The 19,015-nt window shown below is 36.3% G+C and overlaps 1 protein-coding gene across 1 annotated transcript; it reads right to left on the reverse strand.

The window, feature by feature from the left end:
• Window positions 1-267: 267 nt before the first annotated feature.
• On the reverse strand, window positions 268-19,015 carry LOC105562940 (tolloid-like protein 2). Its single transcript, XM_012014131.1, has 15 exons — window positions 18,731-19,015; window positions 11,950-12,102; window positions 11,142-11,340; window positions 10,728-11,003; window positions 7,515-7,892; window positions 7,103-7,281; window positions 4,600-4,830; window positions 4,013-4,237; window positions 3,376-3,843; window positions 3,131-3,253; window positions 2,732-3,050; window positions 1,875-2,166; window positions 1,485-1,698; window positions 1,098-1,348; window positions 268-977 (listed from the first exon to the last, which is right to left on the reverse strand). Exons 1-15 carry the CDS (start codon window positions 18,918-18,920, stop codon window positions 813-815), a joined length of 3,663 nt encoding a protein of 1,220 aa, XP_011869521.1. The 5' UTR covers window positions 18,921-19,015; the 3' UTR covers window positions 268-812.

Raw genomic sequence — 19,015 nt, forward strand, 5'->3', positions numbered from 1 at the left:
TTATAAAATAATGTGTGGTGTAAAAATAATAAACAAAAAGTAAACATTCTTTATTTTTATGTTTACTTTTTGTTTATTATTTTTACACCACACATTATTTTATAATTATAGACTTTCAATAATACGCACGAAAAAAAATAGTTTTGCTATTGCAGCGAAACTGTTGCTGCTACTTGAATACTGCATATTTGATATTAACGTGATGACGATACGAAAATTTCTTCATTATGCATTATTAAAATTATTCACCATTACAGCAGAACGTTTAATAGAACAGAAATTATTTTATTTCTTTAGCTAAATATTTCGCACAATAATTTTTCAATAAAATTAGTGTTCTTAACACATAGTTGTCCATAGAAGAGAAAATAACATTATCATAAAATAACAGACAAAATTTACTTAAGTTTACATAAGATATATTGTGTTAGCAAATTATTTTTCTCCGCGTGATGTCTGTAAGTGGAACAGATTTTCAACTTGCCTGCAACATCCCTGAGATCTAAGCAGCTGCCCTCTTGTGCCGTTCAATGAACTAAAGTTGCAGTCGGTAATCCATCTCTCATGGTAAAAGGGCCCGCGCAGCAGCTAAGACCCACCCTGTATATGTATATATACATATATATATGTATAAGGAATCAACGCGTTTTCTAACGTGTTCTCATTCTAACAAGAATGAAAATTTCATTTAACATACATAGAAGAATATACGTAATGTATTGTCACTAAAGTTCCTAATTCATACCTCTCACGCAAGTAGTCTACTCGCAATTCAATCACTCCAATTGATTGGAATGTAGTCGAGTCAAGGATCAAATATTTTCCTGATCTTCGTTGTCTTCACCCCCGAGATTTTCTTCGCTATCCTGCCGATCGATTGCCACAAAAATGGCCACAAAACCTTTGTTTGAGATTGTATCATCCGTTCTGAACCTTACTAGTAGCGCCTCATTCATGGAAATAAAATCTGTAGTATTCTGCAACATAGCGATCACAAATCTTGATATAAATAGTTTTCTTGTACATCTTTGCGGGTTTCCATTATTTCAATGTAATATTACCGGAAATGCTTGAGAAAATTGGAAAGACATACTTACGGAATTACCGCAAAATCGACCATATGGTGGACTAGAGGCGTCTAAACCGGAAAAAACTTCAACAAAATCATATCCACATTCGGGTTCGTATTCCAGTTGAAACGAAAGAAAAGATAAGTGAACATTTTTGCCAAGTGGCGCTTCTATCACCCAGTCACAGTCAGTTTTGTGATCGTAATGGTAATAACCGTATTTAGCATGAGAATATAAATGTCTCACTCTATCCGTTGCCATAAGATGACCGCCGCAGGCTGTAACGCAAATTAGAATTGAAAGGTAATTATGCGCAAAGTACCACGATCTAAACTATTATATTCATAAATCAGATGTTCGCACCCAAATACATAATAATATTATAAAATACTATTATGAAAAGAAGAGCACTACCTGTGCTGTGAGTGGCCAAGAAACCTTTTCTCTGTACGGATGCATCGCTCTTGAACACCATGTACATTTGATTGCCCGTAGCAAGAATCGGATGTGGTTCCTTGTTACCGCAAAATCTACCCAAAGTAATGCTGTCTGGTGAATCTCCGTCATAAATGGCAATATGGTCGTAAGCGCATTCTTGATGCGGCTCCATCTCGAAAACTTTAAAGACCTGCGACATTATCATATATTAATATCTCTCCCATATTCTCATTTTCTTCGGCAAAATGTACTCCCTTTTTCCCTTTTCTTATTCTATTTTTTTTTTTTAGAGAGACACACACCGTCATATATCGCACAATAACGTTAAGTACAAATTTTGCGAAATAACGAATAAAGGATGCAAACCAATTTTATCCGATGGCCTGGCTTCGTAGTAAAATGCCAAACGCAATCCTTACGGCCAGGATAATAATCCGGGTAGTTTGGTGAGGAGATTGTTCCCACGGGCGTAATAATTTCGTGTTTGCAGCCACCCTCTTTGCAATCGTGACCGTTTTCGTGAAGCGTAAATCCATTGTGGCAAGAACACTGATAAGAACCTATCGTATTCTTGCACTCGTGCTGACACCCACCGTTGTTGTTGGCACACTCATCCATATCGGTGAAAAATACGGCGGCAAAGCCCGATTTTTGGACGCTGTTTCAATAAAACATTCAATACAAATTACAAGAATATTGATTATTTCTGTCGAGTGCACGCCCCGACTAATGTTTTATGCCGGTATATGGTAAAGTAATACGGCGTAAAAATGCTTAGGAAACGTTTCCTTTAGCGTTGAACTTTGACATTTTATTGCGAAACTTTTAGTTTCTAATGTTTCTTTGCATTGTAGTAGTGATATAGTAATACCATCCTCTTGTATCAAAGACATTCCCGACTTTAACATACAGCACGTTATATCAACGAATCGATTCGATTTTCAATCTTTTAAATATTTGAGCGAGGAAGAAAGAGGGAGCGCGCGCATTTTCTTTGAGCGAAACTTATTCTGTTATGTCGTTCTGTTCTGTATATCCATCGGGGTTGCACGTAACAGGTAAAATACCGATATAGTTTCGATATGAATAAATGCATATCGAAATAATGATCGAAATATAACGAAAGGACGCTACTACGTCTTTTCTTGTAATGTAGACAAGATACGTAATATACGTAAGCTAGATCTACTAATTGTATCAAAATAGACGACGTGAAGTGAAACCTGTTGTCAGATGTGAAGGTAATCCTCATAAAATTGCCTTCGGATGTGATAAGTGACGGTAATCGTGCGCCACAATATATCCCATGCTTTCTGAGAACATCATCGCCAAGCTTACTCGCCACTTCCACAGAGTCGTACTCGCATTCTTCCTGGTATACGTTGTTGCCTTCGAGATCGAAATGCGTGAAATTAAGAGTGATGCGGTACTGAGGCGGAGCGATAATTTCCCACACGCAATTCTTGTTTCCTGGGTAAGTTTCGGGAAACGATGGACTCGTGATAGTGCCATTACTGTCGTCGAAAAATCCACCGCAAGCATCTGGAAAGAAAATTTTATTACACTTGCTGTCGCTAGCTTAAATAACTTTTTCACCTTCGGGGGAAACCGTCCCTCTTTACCTTCGCAATGTTTGCCGTCAGAATGTAATTCGTAACCAATTTTACAAGAACATTCGTATCCACCGAGCGTATTGATGCAATCGTGCTCGCAACCGTGATCCGTTAATATGCACTCGTCAAATTCTTAAACATTAAAGTAATACATCGTTCGTCATGTTAGCAGTAGGTATATAAGTACGATCGACGATAATAACAAATAAACGCGAAAATGTGGCAGGTGCTCTATCGCGCCGTGTTACTTATACCTTTCATAAAAGTTGCCGAGAAACCAGCCTTTTGAACGGAACCATCGCTGACGAACTTGACGAGAAGCTTATTCCCCGTCGACTTAATATCTGGCGGTATCTTGTACCCGCAATAAACGCCGATTAAGGGGGAATCGTTGTTATGTCCGTCACGCACTTCAACGTAGTCGTACACGCAATTGTCGTGGTTCTCGATCTCGAAAGATTGGAATTTCAAGGCCACTTGATAATCTAGAGGTACAGACAACTTCCACACGCACTCTTTGCTGGACTGATATTCTTCTGGATAATTTGGCGACTCCAGATGTCCTACGCCATCTAATTCAACATCACCGCCGCAAACGGCCTCGTAACTCGCCGTGAAACCACGATGGCCACTCTGCTTGCTGGATGTCACATACATTACCAGCATACGACTTCCACTCGATACTATTGGTTCGTGCATCTTGCCACTGCCGCAATATCGACCTAAATTGAATAAACGCGAAAAGTTTGAGCAAATTGTAAGATTATAAAATCATTAGGCTTCTTCCTACGGGAGAAGAGCGGTTCCCTCCTGGCTGACAAAAACTTGGTGCAAATTAAAGTTGTACATCCCTTACGCTTCCTCTTTAAATACTCGAGCGTAACTTCTTACCTAATACTCGACTCTTATACCAGTATCCATCTCGAATCTCCAGGTAGTCGCTGCGGCAATAATCACTTTTGTATATGTCAAGAGACGTGATGTTTAATACGATACGTTCGCCATGCGTTGCCGTAATCCTCCATTCGCATCGTTCTCCATCAACGGACGGAGAATTATTTGGATGATTCGGTGATCCGAAGCTGCCACTGTTCTCTTGAAAAGTTCTACCGCATTCTGTCAAGATTCACAAAAATCAAATTGTTCAAGTCTATCCATTTAATCAGATTAGACTAAGTTAGTTCTATCTAGTCGGTCGACATATCTGGCATATATATTTCAAACGAAACGAAGTAAAAAGTATTTTTAATATTTCCATATTAGCATATTCGGATTTTTAACTCTTATTTTTATTCTTGTATATATTTAGTACTGCGTCATCGATTGAAAGTCGAAAGTCTCAAGTTTGTAAAAACTGACAAATGTGAATATTTCAATGTCAAGCTTCCTCTTTTTGAAGCAGCACTTAATTTTTATAATTACTAATTGAACATATCTCAACAGGAGTACACAAGATTCTTATTGCGTTAAATTCTTACTGTAACACTTATACAAAAGATTCGTCTGTGCAATGTCGCCCTCGCTCAATCTAATTCTTTGTCCGATCTCGGGTCTCTTTTTTCCATGAGTTTCCATAGGTAAGATCGTGTCCAGATAAGTGCCTTTCGAAAAAGTATTCTTTGCATAGTGCATAATTGAGTCATAATCATAGGGTAATCCGAGTGAATTGACCTCTTCCTCTGTCAACTTGTTGAAATTGTACTCCTGACCTGCAACAAGACATAATATTTTCGCTGAAGAAAAGTCTCCTCGTGTAGGAAAAATCTCTTTGTGGCACAACAACGTGTGTGTGTGTGTGTGTGTGTGTGTGTCAACTTTTTTTTAATAAATTAATTTATTGTAAACCCTCTACAGAGCAAGTTTTATTGTCGTTTGTTACGGTAAAATTGTTGATATTTTTCTTTAATTTTTAATATCCAAAATCCTTCTATTAAAACTTTATCATCAAGAAGCAAAAACAAAGCGGATCACAAATTCGTCAGATAAGGCGAAAAATTGACTTGCTATCAACAGTAGCAACATATCCCTCAAAGACAAGGGAGTGAACTCTCTATACACATGTACATTAATAACTTTTAAATATTGTCTTTTAATATGGGTAATTTGGTTTTCTATTTTCGTAGCTTTTGAAATTTTCGTACAGCAATGTATGGTCGTTTTACGCGTTGCATCGACTATGTCGCAGGCTAGCGGTTAACAACTTTAGAAGCAACTACGGTTTAAACAGCAATTTACGTGATCAGAAGATCATGAGAAGAAACTCAAATGGTTCGCGATATACATACATGTATAATAAGCTGCTTCGCCAACTAAACAATTCATTAGGATAGATAATTCAAATAACAATGATAAAATGCGGAATGACGATAATTCCCTGATACTTGTCGCGTGCAAATAATCAGTCTATCACGTGATTATTGCTATTCCCAATGATCAATGACATTTGCACATTCTCGTTAAATTGAACGCTTAATCTAAACCGAGAATAAAGGCCACAAAATCAAACAAATATGCCTAAAACAAGATAGGCTTTGCAGCATTAAATATGTGATCCTCCGGGGCACGCATGTATCATACATACATGTGTGCTTTCGAAGAAATTTTACTCACGTTCACCAAACATGGAATATACACGACAACTCTGTGAAATTTATGGAAATTGGTCCGCAGATATTGAATATGTTATTGTGCATTTTGCGAGACGGGAAAAATATGTGTTCAAGAGTTGCGTCATTTAATCTTCGATATTCCAAATCTCTTCTGTTAAATATTTTCTATTTCATATATCAACAAAAATGATACGTTACATGTATACTTTGTGACACACGTAACGATAAATGTAAATATTATCGAGCCGGTGTATAAAATACAACTCTTCCTAATATTAAAAAACAATTTTCGGCGCGTCAGTCTTCCTAAATAGTGGCCGACATGTGACATTATTTAAGGCCAAGTAATGAACCTTCGTACGTGTGATTGAAGATGAAATATACATATATTTTCGACGCGCAGACAAGCTCACACAGATGTATTTTCTTAATCAAATACCAGCTGTCTTTACAGCTTAAAAAATATATCACCAACATCTTTTAGATTAGATTAGATATAATTGGAGATGAGTCAAGAGAAAAGGCCCCAAGTGCTGTACTGAAATGCTGAATGCTGAATTGTTCTTTGAGTTCTGAAATAAGAGCATCTCTCCGAAAATGCCTAATTACATGTCTCGATAAAATAACTTTGGATAATGAGAAATATTCTCTCCTTCATGTTGCAGGCCATTACAGCTTTACAACTACTACAGTATTATGCGATGGCTGATAAAATCTCGTCAAATAAAATCCATCTCAGATCCTGTGCGAAAGTTGAAGGTGATTGACAAATCTCTCAATTCCCGTATAGAAAAGATGATACGTATAAGGATCAATTTGAGAGAATGATTTAAAGAGATATATGATGAATATGAATAAGTGACGAGTACCGCTATAACGGTGATCTAATTACAATTATAACTTTGATTTAATAAAAGAAATCCGTTCAAAAATTTACATACAGACTGATTCCAGGCCAACCCCTGACCAACAAAGTTTAGAAAAGAAAGGGCCTAAAAAGAAATATTAAGGATCACTTTTACGAGATTTCTTGTCTGAGGCCTCGTCATTATTTTGTCATTACTTTGCAAATGTATTTTTCCTTTGTATAACTTAATATATAAAATTTTCAAGGGATCAACTTGATCATTGGTTATACAACGATAAATTAATTACATTAAATGTTAAAACTATAGCAAAACTCTGCTAACAATATTGACGTATAAATGTTTCAGAAAGAGCTATTCTGTCACACACGTACGCACACCGTTGCTTTAAATGCAAATCAAAGTAAATAACCGCTTGCAAATATAGTCATTATTGACATAAAGTCACGTGAAGGGTCACGCCGCAAACACACGTGCTGTTTTGAGATAAATTAGATATCACTTACCACTCATAATATTATCGCGGATGATTTGTACATGACGGTCACGATCCGGTCGGGTGTGTTCGTGCCAAAATCCAACGACATGACCCAATTCGTGTACAACTATTCCAAACTTGTCACAGTTTTTTCCAATACTAATAGCCTGCGGTCCATTACCTCTCTTTCCAACGAAAGAACAACATCTATCGAAGAAAATTTAGTGTATCGTTAAACACACGCACAATTTTTGAAATCGTATAAATCGATATCAGAACGTTAGAATATCTTATGGATATATATTTATCTCGCGAGAGAAAGAGAAACGAAGAAAAGTGAGGGTACCGCTTAAAATAATAATAATAATAATAATAATAATAATAATGACGCGCTACAGATATAGCATTTCTCTGTCATGCGCGAGACACATTAGACTCACCCGCATGGTCTTTCCGTAAACAAAATGTAATTAGGGTGCTCTCTAGGCACCCTCTCTACAAATTTGACGCAAGTGAAATTTTCCCAGTGTCTCATCGCCTGCTTGAATAAAGCTTTATGTGCGCCAGAAAAATTTCCATCGATCTCGTAGGGGATCACACCGTGATCCCACACTCGTTCCTTCCTCGCAGTAGCCGCTCGACGTATTCTGCTTAAATACGCATGTCTCGTGCCGCTCTTGTTTGCCAAATATTTTGGTTTGTGTTCTATATCGTAGAACTCGATGGAACGAAGGCGTCGATCGTGTGCAGAAACAATTTCGTCCGACGCATCGGTAATAAGGCCGTATATTCGTCGATTACAATGACTTTGAGAACATCTACACAAAGTTCAAAGATATACAAAACATATCGATCATACGCATTTTTGTACACGCGCACGCACGCACTTGCGGTAACAATGGTCTATTTAATTAAGAAACTTTTTTTATTTTCTAGCAAACGGTAGTACTACCCATCGTAAGGAAAATGTTTTAGAAAGATAAACGACAAGCAGAACTTTTATTATGCGTGCCATGTGACGTAAAATATACATATAATTTTTAAGTAAAACGTCCTCTTCTTTTTTCCAAAACCTAAAAATAGGTAATAAAGAGGAGAGAACGATTCCGAAAGTACAAACGATAAAAGCTGGTTGCTAGGCATACCTAACAAAGGCACTGTGGACGCATAACTTTTTACGAGAGCAAACGAAATTGGCAATTGCGACGAAACGCAACGTTAGAGATCACGTTTTATTGTACCGCAATTGGTAAATGTTATGGAAGAATAAAGAATTAAATGCAATGAAATCGCCATGATAACGTTGATCTAACATCGGTGGTCTAATCAATTGTAGAATCGCTGTTCAAAATATTATATTATTTCACATTTTACATTCTGTGCATGTATCTTGACTCACACATATGTACCCTGCGCGTAAAAGAAAAATACCGAGCTGTATATTAGTTGTATATCAATCGGCGTGTTACTATGCTATGCAAACGACCTACTAGATTATAATAAGAGATACCATCGGTAGCGAAGAATGCCGGGGACGAGTAACTGTGAAAAATCGCACCAAGACAGATCGCTCCGCTGCTACATCTGTCACAGCTGGTCTCTATAGAGATCTCGTGGTAAATACATGAAAAATCGAGGTATTGTGTTGCGCCACCGAGTGATCCGTGGCTCTTAGACAAGACGTTTCTAAAGATCAGCAAAGCGTCACAATTACGATTAATTAGCGTGCCTCACCTCGTGTGAGCCGCCCTCAAGTAAGCGCCGCGAGAAGCGAGGAGAGGTATAGTTGAGTGCGTTAATGAATCCGGTTGAGACCGGAGCATTTACCGTGCTTCCTTTATGTACGTAGCTCGTTGGGCCTACTTGTGCTATGTTGCGAAAAGATTAGCTATTTATTTCGCTGCTTCGACGATATTATACGGGAAAGTACGACTATTATAGATCGCGACAGAGTGATTGCGGTGGGGGAGGGGAGACAAAGAAAGAATAGAACTCTCTGAGGATGCTAAAGTACAATACACATTGTACTTGTATTGATAATTGTTGCTGTTAAAAGTGATGAAATGCTTTATAATGTGATATTTTCAATACGCATTTATATTTATATGCTTATTTTACACACACACACACACACACACACGTGTGACACTTTGCATAACAATTAAAGTAATAAGTTTTTCAAGTCTGGTAAAATTTACCGCATACCTCGATTGTAAAATTATTTTTGACATAATTGAACGTTTTAACGAGAAGCGAATACTTGAGAATCGGAAGAAAAACACAAATTGTTTATTATATTGTAACGGTTTTTGTATAATTTCACAAAGCTTCGCAGTCGTACAACGTACTATACACATGTCAGTGTTAATCCCGTAGGGGTGAAAATCCGAAAGGGTCGCGATACATGCATAGGGATTGGGGAGCACACCGAACGTAGATTGAGCTTTGAAGCGCGCTACGAAAGCGCGTGTTTATGCCCTATATCCGATACTGTGAAACATAATCGTATAGTAGTGATTTCCGACGAAACTCTAGAGAATTACAGGGAAAAGTCTCGCGCTGAACCCGCGAATGTGGCGGATCTCGCAACGAAATCGGTGGTAATTTTAGGAAAAACGATCGAAAAGATGGGTGATACTTAGAACTATAACGGACTTTCTATCTTCCAACTTTGTAATCTAGCTAAAATAATGGCTGTTTCTTGTGCCAATTAAATATTCTTCTCGTTCCACTGTATGTGTGTGTGGTGCGATTTATTTAGTCAACTGTCACGTAGCTTCGATCGTTCCTGTATCGTTGTTAGTAATATGACTGCTGTCTAAAAAATACAGTCTACGATAGTCAAAACTATGCGATATATCACAGGTAGAAAGATAATAATGAGTAAAATGTGAAAAAGCTTTTTCTCGCTTATTTAATTAAGAGGGAAATACTTTGGTCTATAAGAGTATACAACGAGTGACATACGTGATCGCAGGCATACATGGTATACGAAATGTCGCTGCCAATGCTGACAAGTTATTGGCAGTTCGAGGACTGAAAATGTCCGGACGTATGGGGTAGTATCGGACCCCATTTTCAAGCTTTACGACGACGGCCATTGTTATTGGCATTGCGAGATAGTTTCTGCTAGCGGAAATACCGTTGGTACTTAGAAATTGATGTGCTCGCCAGTAACCAAATGGAAGAGTGATAGGACGATGCCAAATCGCGTGTTCTCGCAATCTTTTCCCACAATTTCATCGCATCCACAGTGAATCAATATAAATCGATCGTGTTTTATGTTGGAGAACAATTAACGCATCAAATATTACGCACGTAATAGTATCGATATTACGGAAGATATTACAAACTGAAGTAATTGAGTGTATTCAATGTATGTATATAAGCATTATCAGCTTGTGTCATCTAGTCAATCAATTATCAATTTTGGTCATCATTTGTTTATCAAGATTTACCGTATATGCTAGGGATGAAAGAGATAACGGGACAAGCACCGAGTCAAATAAACGTAAACATTTCGCCACGCTAATGATTAATCAAGTCGTGCTAGCTAATCTATTGTATCGCAAACTGCCGTAACGTTATAATAATTTGTAAATAATAGAACCAAATATCTCTATATTTGACAACATTTAATCATGCCTTCCTACCTTTTGCGATGATGACGCCGACGTCGTCGATTTGCAACACTTTGCACACCCGTTTCAGGTTGCGCGGTAAATGTTTCCTTGACACCGCCTGTATGTATGCGGCCTACATATTCGTTATCCTCGAGAGTTAAAGTTGTAGAGGTTGAAAATTCGAGAGGCATATTGTCGTTCGATTGTCTAGCTGTCGCTGATCCCGATATCGAAGTCCTCCTGGAAAATTGTCGAGTTTGTCGTCCAGAATGCCTTTTCTTCGAAGCTTGGGTCGAAAATTCCAATCTGATAGATACAACAATAGGTACAATCGGTAGTAAGTGTCACTTTTTTCACATACTGTTTACGCATATGTATTTAACTTTTTAGATTATTTAATTATTCTTGTATCGTGAAACGCAAATAGTAAGGCCATTGTAATACCTGAATTCAAAGCCTTCGTCTTTGACCGCGGGATTAGTATCATCATTTCTAGCACTAAAGCTGAAACCACCATCGTCACCAGTGCTATACTGGTTGCGATTTATCGTGACAGGTTCTGACTTTTCTCCAACAACCATCTGATCGTGCTCAGGGAGCACCTGTTTATTAGCATCGTCTTCACTCTTAAACTGTAGAATTTCTGAAATAAACAGTTTTATTTCTTTTTGTTTAGAACGGCTACTGCTTGGAACAGTTTTGGTATCAACAACTTTTTTCCGAGTTTCCTTAGATGCTTTTTAATAGGTTTTTGGTTACATTTTTAATTTTAATAATTTTCAGAAGATGTTAAATTAATAGTTTGATCGTTTCGGCAACCGAAAGGTCGAATTTACAATTTATATAATTTTTTATTATGTGTAACGTTGATTTTAACAGCTTAACCGCAATTTATTTAACGTTATAGCAGCTGTTTGTGAACACGTGAAAAACTTTGCAGGCAGTGAAAAGTAAAAATGTAATATAATATTCGCAATACTGTTATGTCGAACAGTATATGCACATAAACTACTATAAATATATTTATTTATTATACAGTTTGTCGCCATCTTTTCCATATATAATCGTGATTGTATAAATGGACACGAATAACTTTTGTTTGACTTGTGTAAAGTTGAAAAAAGTCGCAAATAAGTGCAATGATAAGTGATAACTATTAGAAAGTATCGATATTGTGTTCCAACCATTTCGACAGAAACTGCGTTTGTCGGATTTTGCATTATTCTATAAAATATATTAATATGTTATTTACCTGTGAGACCTTCCTCCTCCACCTGTAGGCCTTCTTTCAATATCTCTTCTCTATACTTTTTCAATTCTTCTAAATAGCTTTTATTCAATTTTTGCTCGCGCCATTCTGTGTCGTATTTAATATTTGGCAGAGCAATGTCACCAAGAAAACCACCTGAAATTAATCATACAATACATTATACACAATTCCATTCGGTAAACGGATTGAATATACAAGTGACGCGCGTAATAAATTGGAATTCTTCCAATCTGGATCGACGTCGCAAACGTATATGTACAATGTACATCCCTGCGTACGTTGGCGCCCGTTTCGGTTAATTAATTAGGCGCTCACGCACGCATGCACGCACGCACACGATGACACCTCGGTAAGTATTAACGAGGTTGAAATCGCCACGCGTTCGTGGCGACATATCCATAAATACAGGCCTCGTAGCAACGAATTGCATAGCTGCAGTCACAGTTGATCTATTAATTTGTACATGCGCACAGCGAATCTTAGATATTAAGGAATATATCAATTATATCGATCTACACAGTTTCTATCATTTCTTCTACCATTTCTTTAGTGTTTTTGCTTTCCAAAATGTTGTGTAATATTACAATTACAATCACTTGAAATACTGGTCTTGTCACAGAGTAATTTTAATAATAGATTAGAAGGGCAACTATACAAACACGCTTTTAATTTATAATGCAATAAATCTATAAAATGCATAGATACAAATACATGGATACTATGTAGAATTGCAAGTGCGGCCCTGCACAGCTTCCGTATATGAATGTATGTATATGCACGGTGCAGTCGGTTACAAACCACGTAATGCCAAACCCCTGTCCGTTTCGAATCGGTGATTTCGTGCCATTCAGACGGGAGCATCGTCCGAATGTTCACGTGAAATAATTTTATCGATACCCTACCTATTCATTACAAGTGATAAACGCTCTTCAATTCTTTTCCTTTAGTTCTCACCATTTATTTTACTACCAATGTTGAGATTATAAGGTAACAATATTACCTCATTTACCTCAGTCTCTAATTATTCAAAAAGGTGGGTAGAATGTGCTCGTAATAGTAACAGGAACTGCTACGTTTTTCTATCATTAGAGAAAAATGTTTTCAAAACATAAACTTTTAAAATAAAGAAAAGAGTGCAGATAGTATTCAAGATGTTCTGCCGCGAAATCGTGGCAAAGAGTCAATCGTGATATCGGGAAACTGTTTCAATCTCCGAATCGATCAGAGAAGCCTCCTTTTCCATTTCCAGGACATTTGCAAGAGCATGCGAGATGTGAGACAGAGATAGATAGAGAGAGAGAGAGAGAGAGAGAGAGAGAGAGAGAGAGAGAGAGAGAGAGAGAGAGAGAGNGAGAGAGAGAGAGAGAGAGAGAGAGAGAGAGAGAGAGAGAGTAGACAAAAGTTACTCCTGGTTAGCTGAAAAGATGGACTTTTGATGAAGTTTTGACTTTCGCATTGGAATGGACAAACGATTATTTCATCATTATTAAATAATTTCTTTAGATTTAATCTTGTTAGAAAATATTTACCTTCAATATAGGTCCATAATGTTACAGTGATATGATTGACTGTTAAGCTTACATACACGAAACTCGATTAATATGGCGAGAGGATATTTTTAGCAACAAAAGAGTGTAAAGATTTTTAACCTTGAATTATTTTGCATCAATGCTAATAGTGAATTTATCATTTGTAAAATGTTAAAAGAAGAAAGACGATGCGCGAAAAAGTGAGAAATGCATGACGAATTCTTATTCACAATCAGTCAACATTTCGGCTCTCAACATACAACATATAGTACAACGTACGCATGTATTACTACATATGTACGTTCGCGGATTACGTGAGTATGTGTACGAGTATGTGCTGTATTGATTCGAATGGAGAAACCTCTCGCATCGCGGCGAGTCTCTATCGCGTCGGATTAAACGCTCACGTACACTACTCATGTCAACTTTATTATATCTGCTTTCTCTTCGGTCTTCTTTCTTTCCTTCTTTTTCCTCGTCCTGTACGTAATGACATATAGTATTCGACGGTGGTTCTCTTTTGTTGATTTAATAGCGTTATTTTACTCCTTTTAATCCTTTGTCAATGATAATTTGATCCCATCTGTACGGCGCGTGCTAGAATAAAGGATCGCAGAAAAAAAGAAGAACGTCTTTTCTTGTCGAACGAAATATAATTATTAATATCGTAATTATCTAACAGTTTGATGTACACATTCGTACAATTTGTTTGTCTTTAAATAAGTTATTTTGGATGCTGCAATCGAGGTAATGTCAGAGACCGATAGAGGATCATCGAGTAGATTAAACATTTTGGAAAATTGAAAAACATTAATGAAAATAATTAAGACACTAACGAGTAATCTATTCAATAAATATTATTTTGTAAGATTGTAATATTTATTACAATAAACACCTGTTAACACTCATAGCTTTCGGTCTATAATTGACTTATTAATATATATTTGTTGTGACATACTGCTAATTAAATAATTCAAGTATTATATCGCCTGTTAGAGAGGAGAAATTGCGAGACACACAAGAAAACTTGTTTATATAAATTATTAAGATACAAGTTACAAATATACTTCTATGTCTCTTTTTCTTCGATTTGTTGCAATTTACACGATGATTAAGAAAGACTATTTTACATCTTTTAACGTAACAGCCAAATCTTGCAGCAAAAACTTGGCCCTTTGTACTTGTCTCATTATCTCAAGTTTTTACATCGCTCATCAATCGACCTTTCTTTTTAGTTAAGGCTATTTCAGAAAAAAATCTCTCGATATACGACATATACGACAATAAGGAGGAGCCACGTACAATGCATCTGCATGTGTATGTACGAAAGGTATTTCATATTTTCTCGATCATAAACGGATCTTGTGTGATATAGCTCTAATGTAATCGAATGAGAATGTCTCACGGTAAAGTAACCGTTACAAAGTACATAATACCGAATACGTAAGAGTTTCCCACACTAATCATAAAAATAGTCTGTTTAAGAAACGATTTCTCTCAATATGTCACAAGTAATAACAAATTGTATTAATAATGATTCACTGTGCTTACGACATTTCTCAATAATGTCATTTTTATCTGGAAGCAATGATCGCAGTAACGATGGTTTGTGGAATTGATCTCAATCGTAAAAAGTGTCAACGACAAGTATCTCTAGTTGGCATCTTTCTCGTTCTATTCTCGTTCTTGCTATTCTTCCATCATAGTCCGTCTTTCAAACCAGTGAGTATTCGATCTAATCCCAAAGGATAAATCCTCATCACGTTCGGCTTCTGCGTCACTTTTCACTTCCTGAGTTTGATTCGATCGAAAGCCATAGTTTCACGTTCATTCATAAAATATATAGGAGAATCAAATCAAATTATATTTGTTTCGTCATGCCTTAAAAATGATGAAAAGTTAAGAAAAGAAAAGCAGGTTTCTGAGATTCAAATGTAGAGACACGATATAATCACGAGCAAAAAAGAAACAGCTGTCTCTGTGTGTGTGTGTGTGTGTGTGTGTCGCGTGTCGCGTATCGTGTGTCTCGTATGGGTGTGTGTGTGTGTGTGTGTCGTGTATTATTTTGTCCACCAAACTCTGAATACAATATATATCGAAACAAATGTCAGCTCGCTTACGAAATTATTCAAAACTTTGGATATGGTAAGAGTATACATTGTTCTAAATAAATGGTAAGACATCAAAATCTCGTTTCCTCGCCTGGAATTAAGAAAAAGCCTCACAAACTGCGTGCCAGAGGCGTGCAGAGGGTTAAAAGGTTATCTCTCGACGTGATAATCAAGCAAACAGAAGGAAAGCAAGGCGAATGGCATACTGCATCCCAGCTTAACCGAGGGGATCGAAGAGAATAGATTCACATTGACTTATAAATGGCTATCTTGAATAATGCTTTTTATATATATATTACGTCTCACTGAAAAATTTTCAATTATTTAAGAAAATAAAAGAGATTTATTTATTAATGATAAGCGTGTGATTTGTACTTATTTATTGTTGTTATATTTTCAAAAATAAATAAATTTTAGCACCTGTTGTTAAGAACCATAAATCTTACTTTGTTTTTAATTTTTATCGCTTTATATACCTTATGTAATTGTATAACTTATAGTATTATTCGGTATTCCAAGTGATATACTTTCTACATAAATATACTTTTCTCGCTTGCGTTTTACCATTTGTCGTGTTTCGACGTAGTAGAACTGAAGCTAGTCTACTTGTTTAGATATAATATTAAAACAAACTTGTAAAACGTGTGCGTGTGTGTATGTAACGTTGCGCGAATGGAAGTTGCATGTAACATGATTTAGCTTCGAGATTTTTTATGAAATATTCGAGTTATATGCGTTCATTCGATAGTTAGATGTTAATCATTAGACAGATGTAATTGTATACCTTGCGGTATACATATATGTATAACCTTGCATCTTTCGACGTAACGTTTTGATATCATTATCAAGTATATTATAAATGTATAAATACATACGGTATCATGCATGATTCTGCATGCAGATACATATAATCTGCATTATTTGATTATGCTGTAATCTCAAAAAGTTTAATAAAATAATAACAATACTAATGGCATAAAATGAAAATTTTATTTGACACTATCCATTGTATTGCCATTAATTCTTTCAACCATACATATATGCCATACTTGTCGCATACACTCCAACTATCAAAGTCTTCTAATTTAGAGGAAAACAATTAGGGCGAAAGCAAGAATCAGACAGCAAATAAGAAAGATAAAGGGAGAGGGGGGAGGAAGTAGAGTAGTAAAAGAGGGAGAGGAAGCGCGCGCGCGCGAGAGAGAGAGAGAGAGAGAGAGAGAGAGAGAGAGAGAGAGAGAGAGAGAGAGAGAAAAGGAAAGAAGAAGAGGAGGAGAGATAGCAAAAGAGTACAAAGAACGCAGAGGAAAACGGTAAATCACTAACGTATATCTCACGGAGATAAAAATTTAACGTGAAGCAACGTAAAACTAGCTTTTGAGCGAGAAAGCTTTGAAAAGGCATGCATTTCTGCCCTGATTAAATATCATTCGTTACGGATAATTAAACTTTCTTTTACAAATAAAATGAATATCAATACTTTTGAGCCTTTTCAATTGAAAGATGTTTTCAAATTTTTAGGGTTGGTCAAAACAAATATTGCACAGAAAAGATATTCAGAGGGATTGGATCGTTCAAAATGTTGCAAAAATTAAGTCATACGAAGACGAGATTTATCGAATACATTTTTAGATGAGAAATCACAGCATCTGGCAGTTGGACTTTACGTACAGTTGAGAGAAGATAGGAGCGCATGTTCAACAACACCATACACCAGGATACATTAGCGCTACGAGAAGGCGCGAGAACGCGATCTCGGCGGTGTTTTTCTTTTTTTTCGAGCGGCCGACTTTTTCTTCAACCTTCTAGAGTAATATAGAGAAGAGTGCAACATGCTTTTTCCTCATTAATAAGAGATACTTGGACGTAGCGTACTGATCTTCATAGAAACTTTCTTCAAGTCGTTCTAATAACTGGAAGCTAAAGATTTCGTAAATTGTAACAACAAGAAGAGAAACTTTTGGGATGCAATCTCTTTTGCATAAAATAATTATGTTAATAGATAATAATATATCTTATATTTTTCAAAGATTATCAAGTCCTGAACTCTTTGGAGCATATGGTTTTTAAATAAAAAAATATCTTGTAGGTATAGAAATTTTATCTTTATAAAATGTGATAATAGGTTTATTTAAGTGATTTGGAATATAAAATTGCGCGAAATTAATTAGGTGGTTTGAATAATGTCCCACAATACGCGTTCAAGCACCGAAAAAATGAGACATTTTTCATACCACTATATGCTTCAAAATGTTAAATAATGAAATGTATGGACAAAATTATAATATTTGGTAAATTATCATCTAATATATTGTAATATATTAAATGGTAGATTGAATGTAAAAATAAAAATTTTGCTCCTGTTCTTTTTTTGAATCAACCCAACACCACGCCCGAAAAGTGTGTCGTGCCATATCGTTCTTCATCCCCTTCTTTTTTACTCCACTGCTGACTCGTCTACAGTTCTCGAGACACTTGCAAGATAATCATTTCAAGAGGATGAAAAGACGTCCCTACCTCTTCACTATAGCAATTCCCAAGCCTTAGTGTCGAATTCATCTTGAATACAACGAGGTAGATCTCTACAGTTGTAAAAAAAAAGAATTACCTAACGGAAAACATAATTGTCTCTGTTTCTGTTCATTTGAGAACAATTAATGCCCTTTTTCAAAGACAAAGAATATTTGTCTTTAATTAGCTATCTATTTATATTATCTTGTCAATTAGCTTAGTTTATATTAGAATTGGGTGTTTAAATGTCTCTTGTGTATTTTATGAACGCAATAAGTATCGAAAAATTGTATCGAATGTCTAAAGTGTCAAGAGTAAAATGTTAAATAAAAATACATTAAAGTATCAATGCTATAATTAAATATTTAATTTGTTCTTGAAATAAAATGTCAATAAAACATATAATATACTTGAGATTAAAGAAAGAATCAAATATATGTTAGTCACATCTGCATAAAAATTGCTTTCCTGCGCTTATCTGTGGAGTAAGTAAAACAGTCCATTCCTTTTTTTCTTGAGATAAAGTTACATTTATATTTTTTTCCATGAACGTATGCATACTTGTTAGACAGGCTTATATATAACTATCAATCTTTTATTTTTTATACTTACCTGCCTTGCAAATATCAATGTCTAAATCTCCAGTGATAATGTGCGGAAACTTGGCGTTGAGTAGATCCTCGACGGAGAACTTGTGTCGTCGCTTATCGCGCTCATTCTCATCAGTGTCATTTTCAACGGCTCGACAATCGACGATCTTGGCCAGCAAGTAGACCATTACGAATACCAAGAGCGGCCTCATCTCGAGATTATCGGATAAAATATCGATACGATGATAACGGCAACGGCGGCGGCGACGGCGACGGCGATGACGACGGCGACGACGACGACGACGGC

This window comes from Vollenhovia emeryi, unplaced genomic scaffold (genome assembly GCF_000949405.1).
Source record: "Vollenhovia emeryi isolate VEMERY1.0 unplaced genomic scaffold, V.emery_V1.0 DF939181.1, whole genome shotgun sequence".
Lineage (NCBI taxonomy): Eukaryota > Metazoa > Arthropoda > Insecta > Hymenoptera > Formicidae > Vollenhovia > Vollenhovia emeryi.

Coding starts and splice junctions, on each gene's coding strand:
- LOC105562940 (XM_012014131.1), bottom strand. CDS start 18,920: ATGAGGCCGCTCTTGGTATTCGTAATGGTCTACTTGCTGGCCAAGATC. Junction 7,893..10,727: donor CGGCGTCATCATCGCAAAAG/GTAGGAAGGCAT, acceptor AACTTTGTGTAG/ATGTTCTCAAAGTCATTGTA. Junction 3,051..3,130: donor TGACGGCAAACATTGCGAAG/GTAAAGAGGGAC, acceptor TTTTCTTTCCAG/ATGCTTGCGGTGGATTTTTC.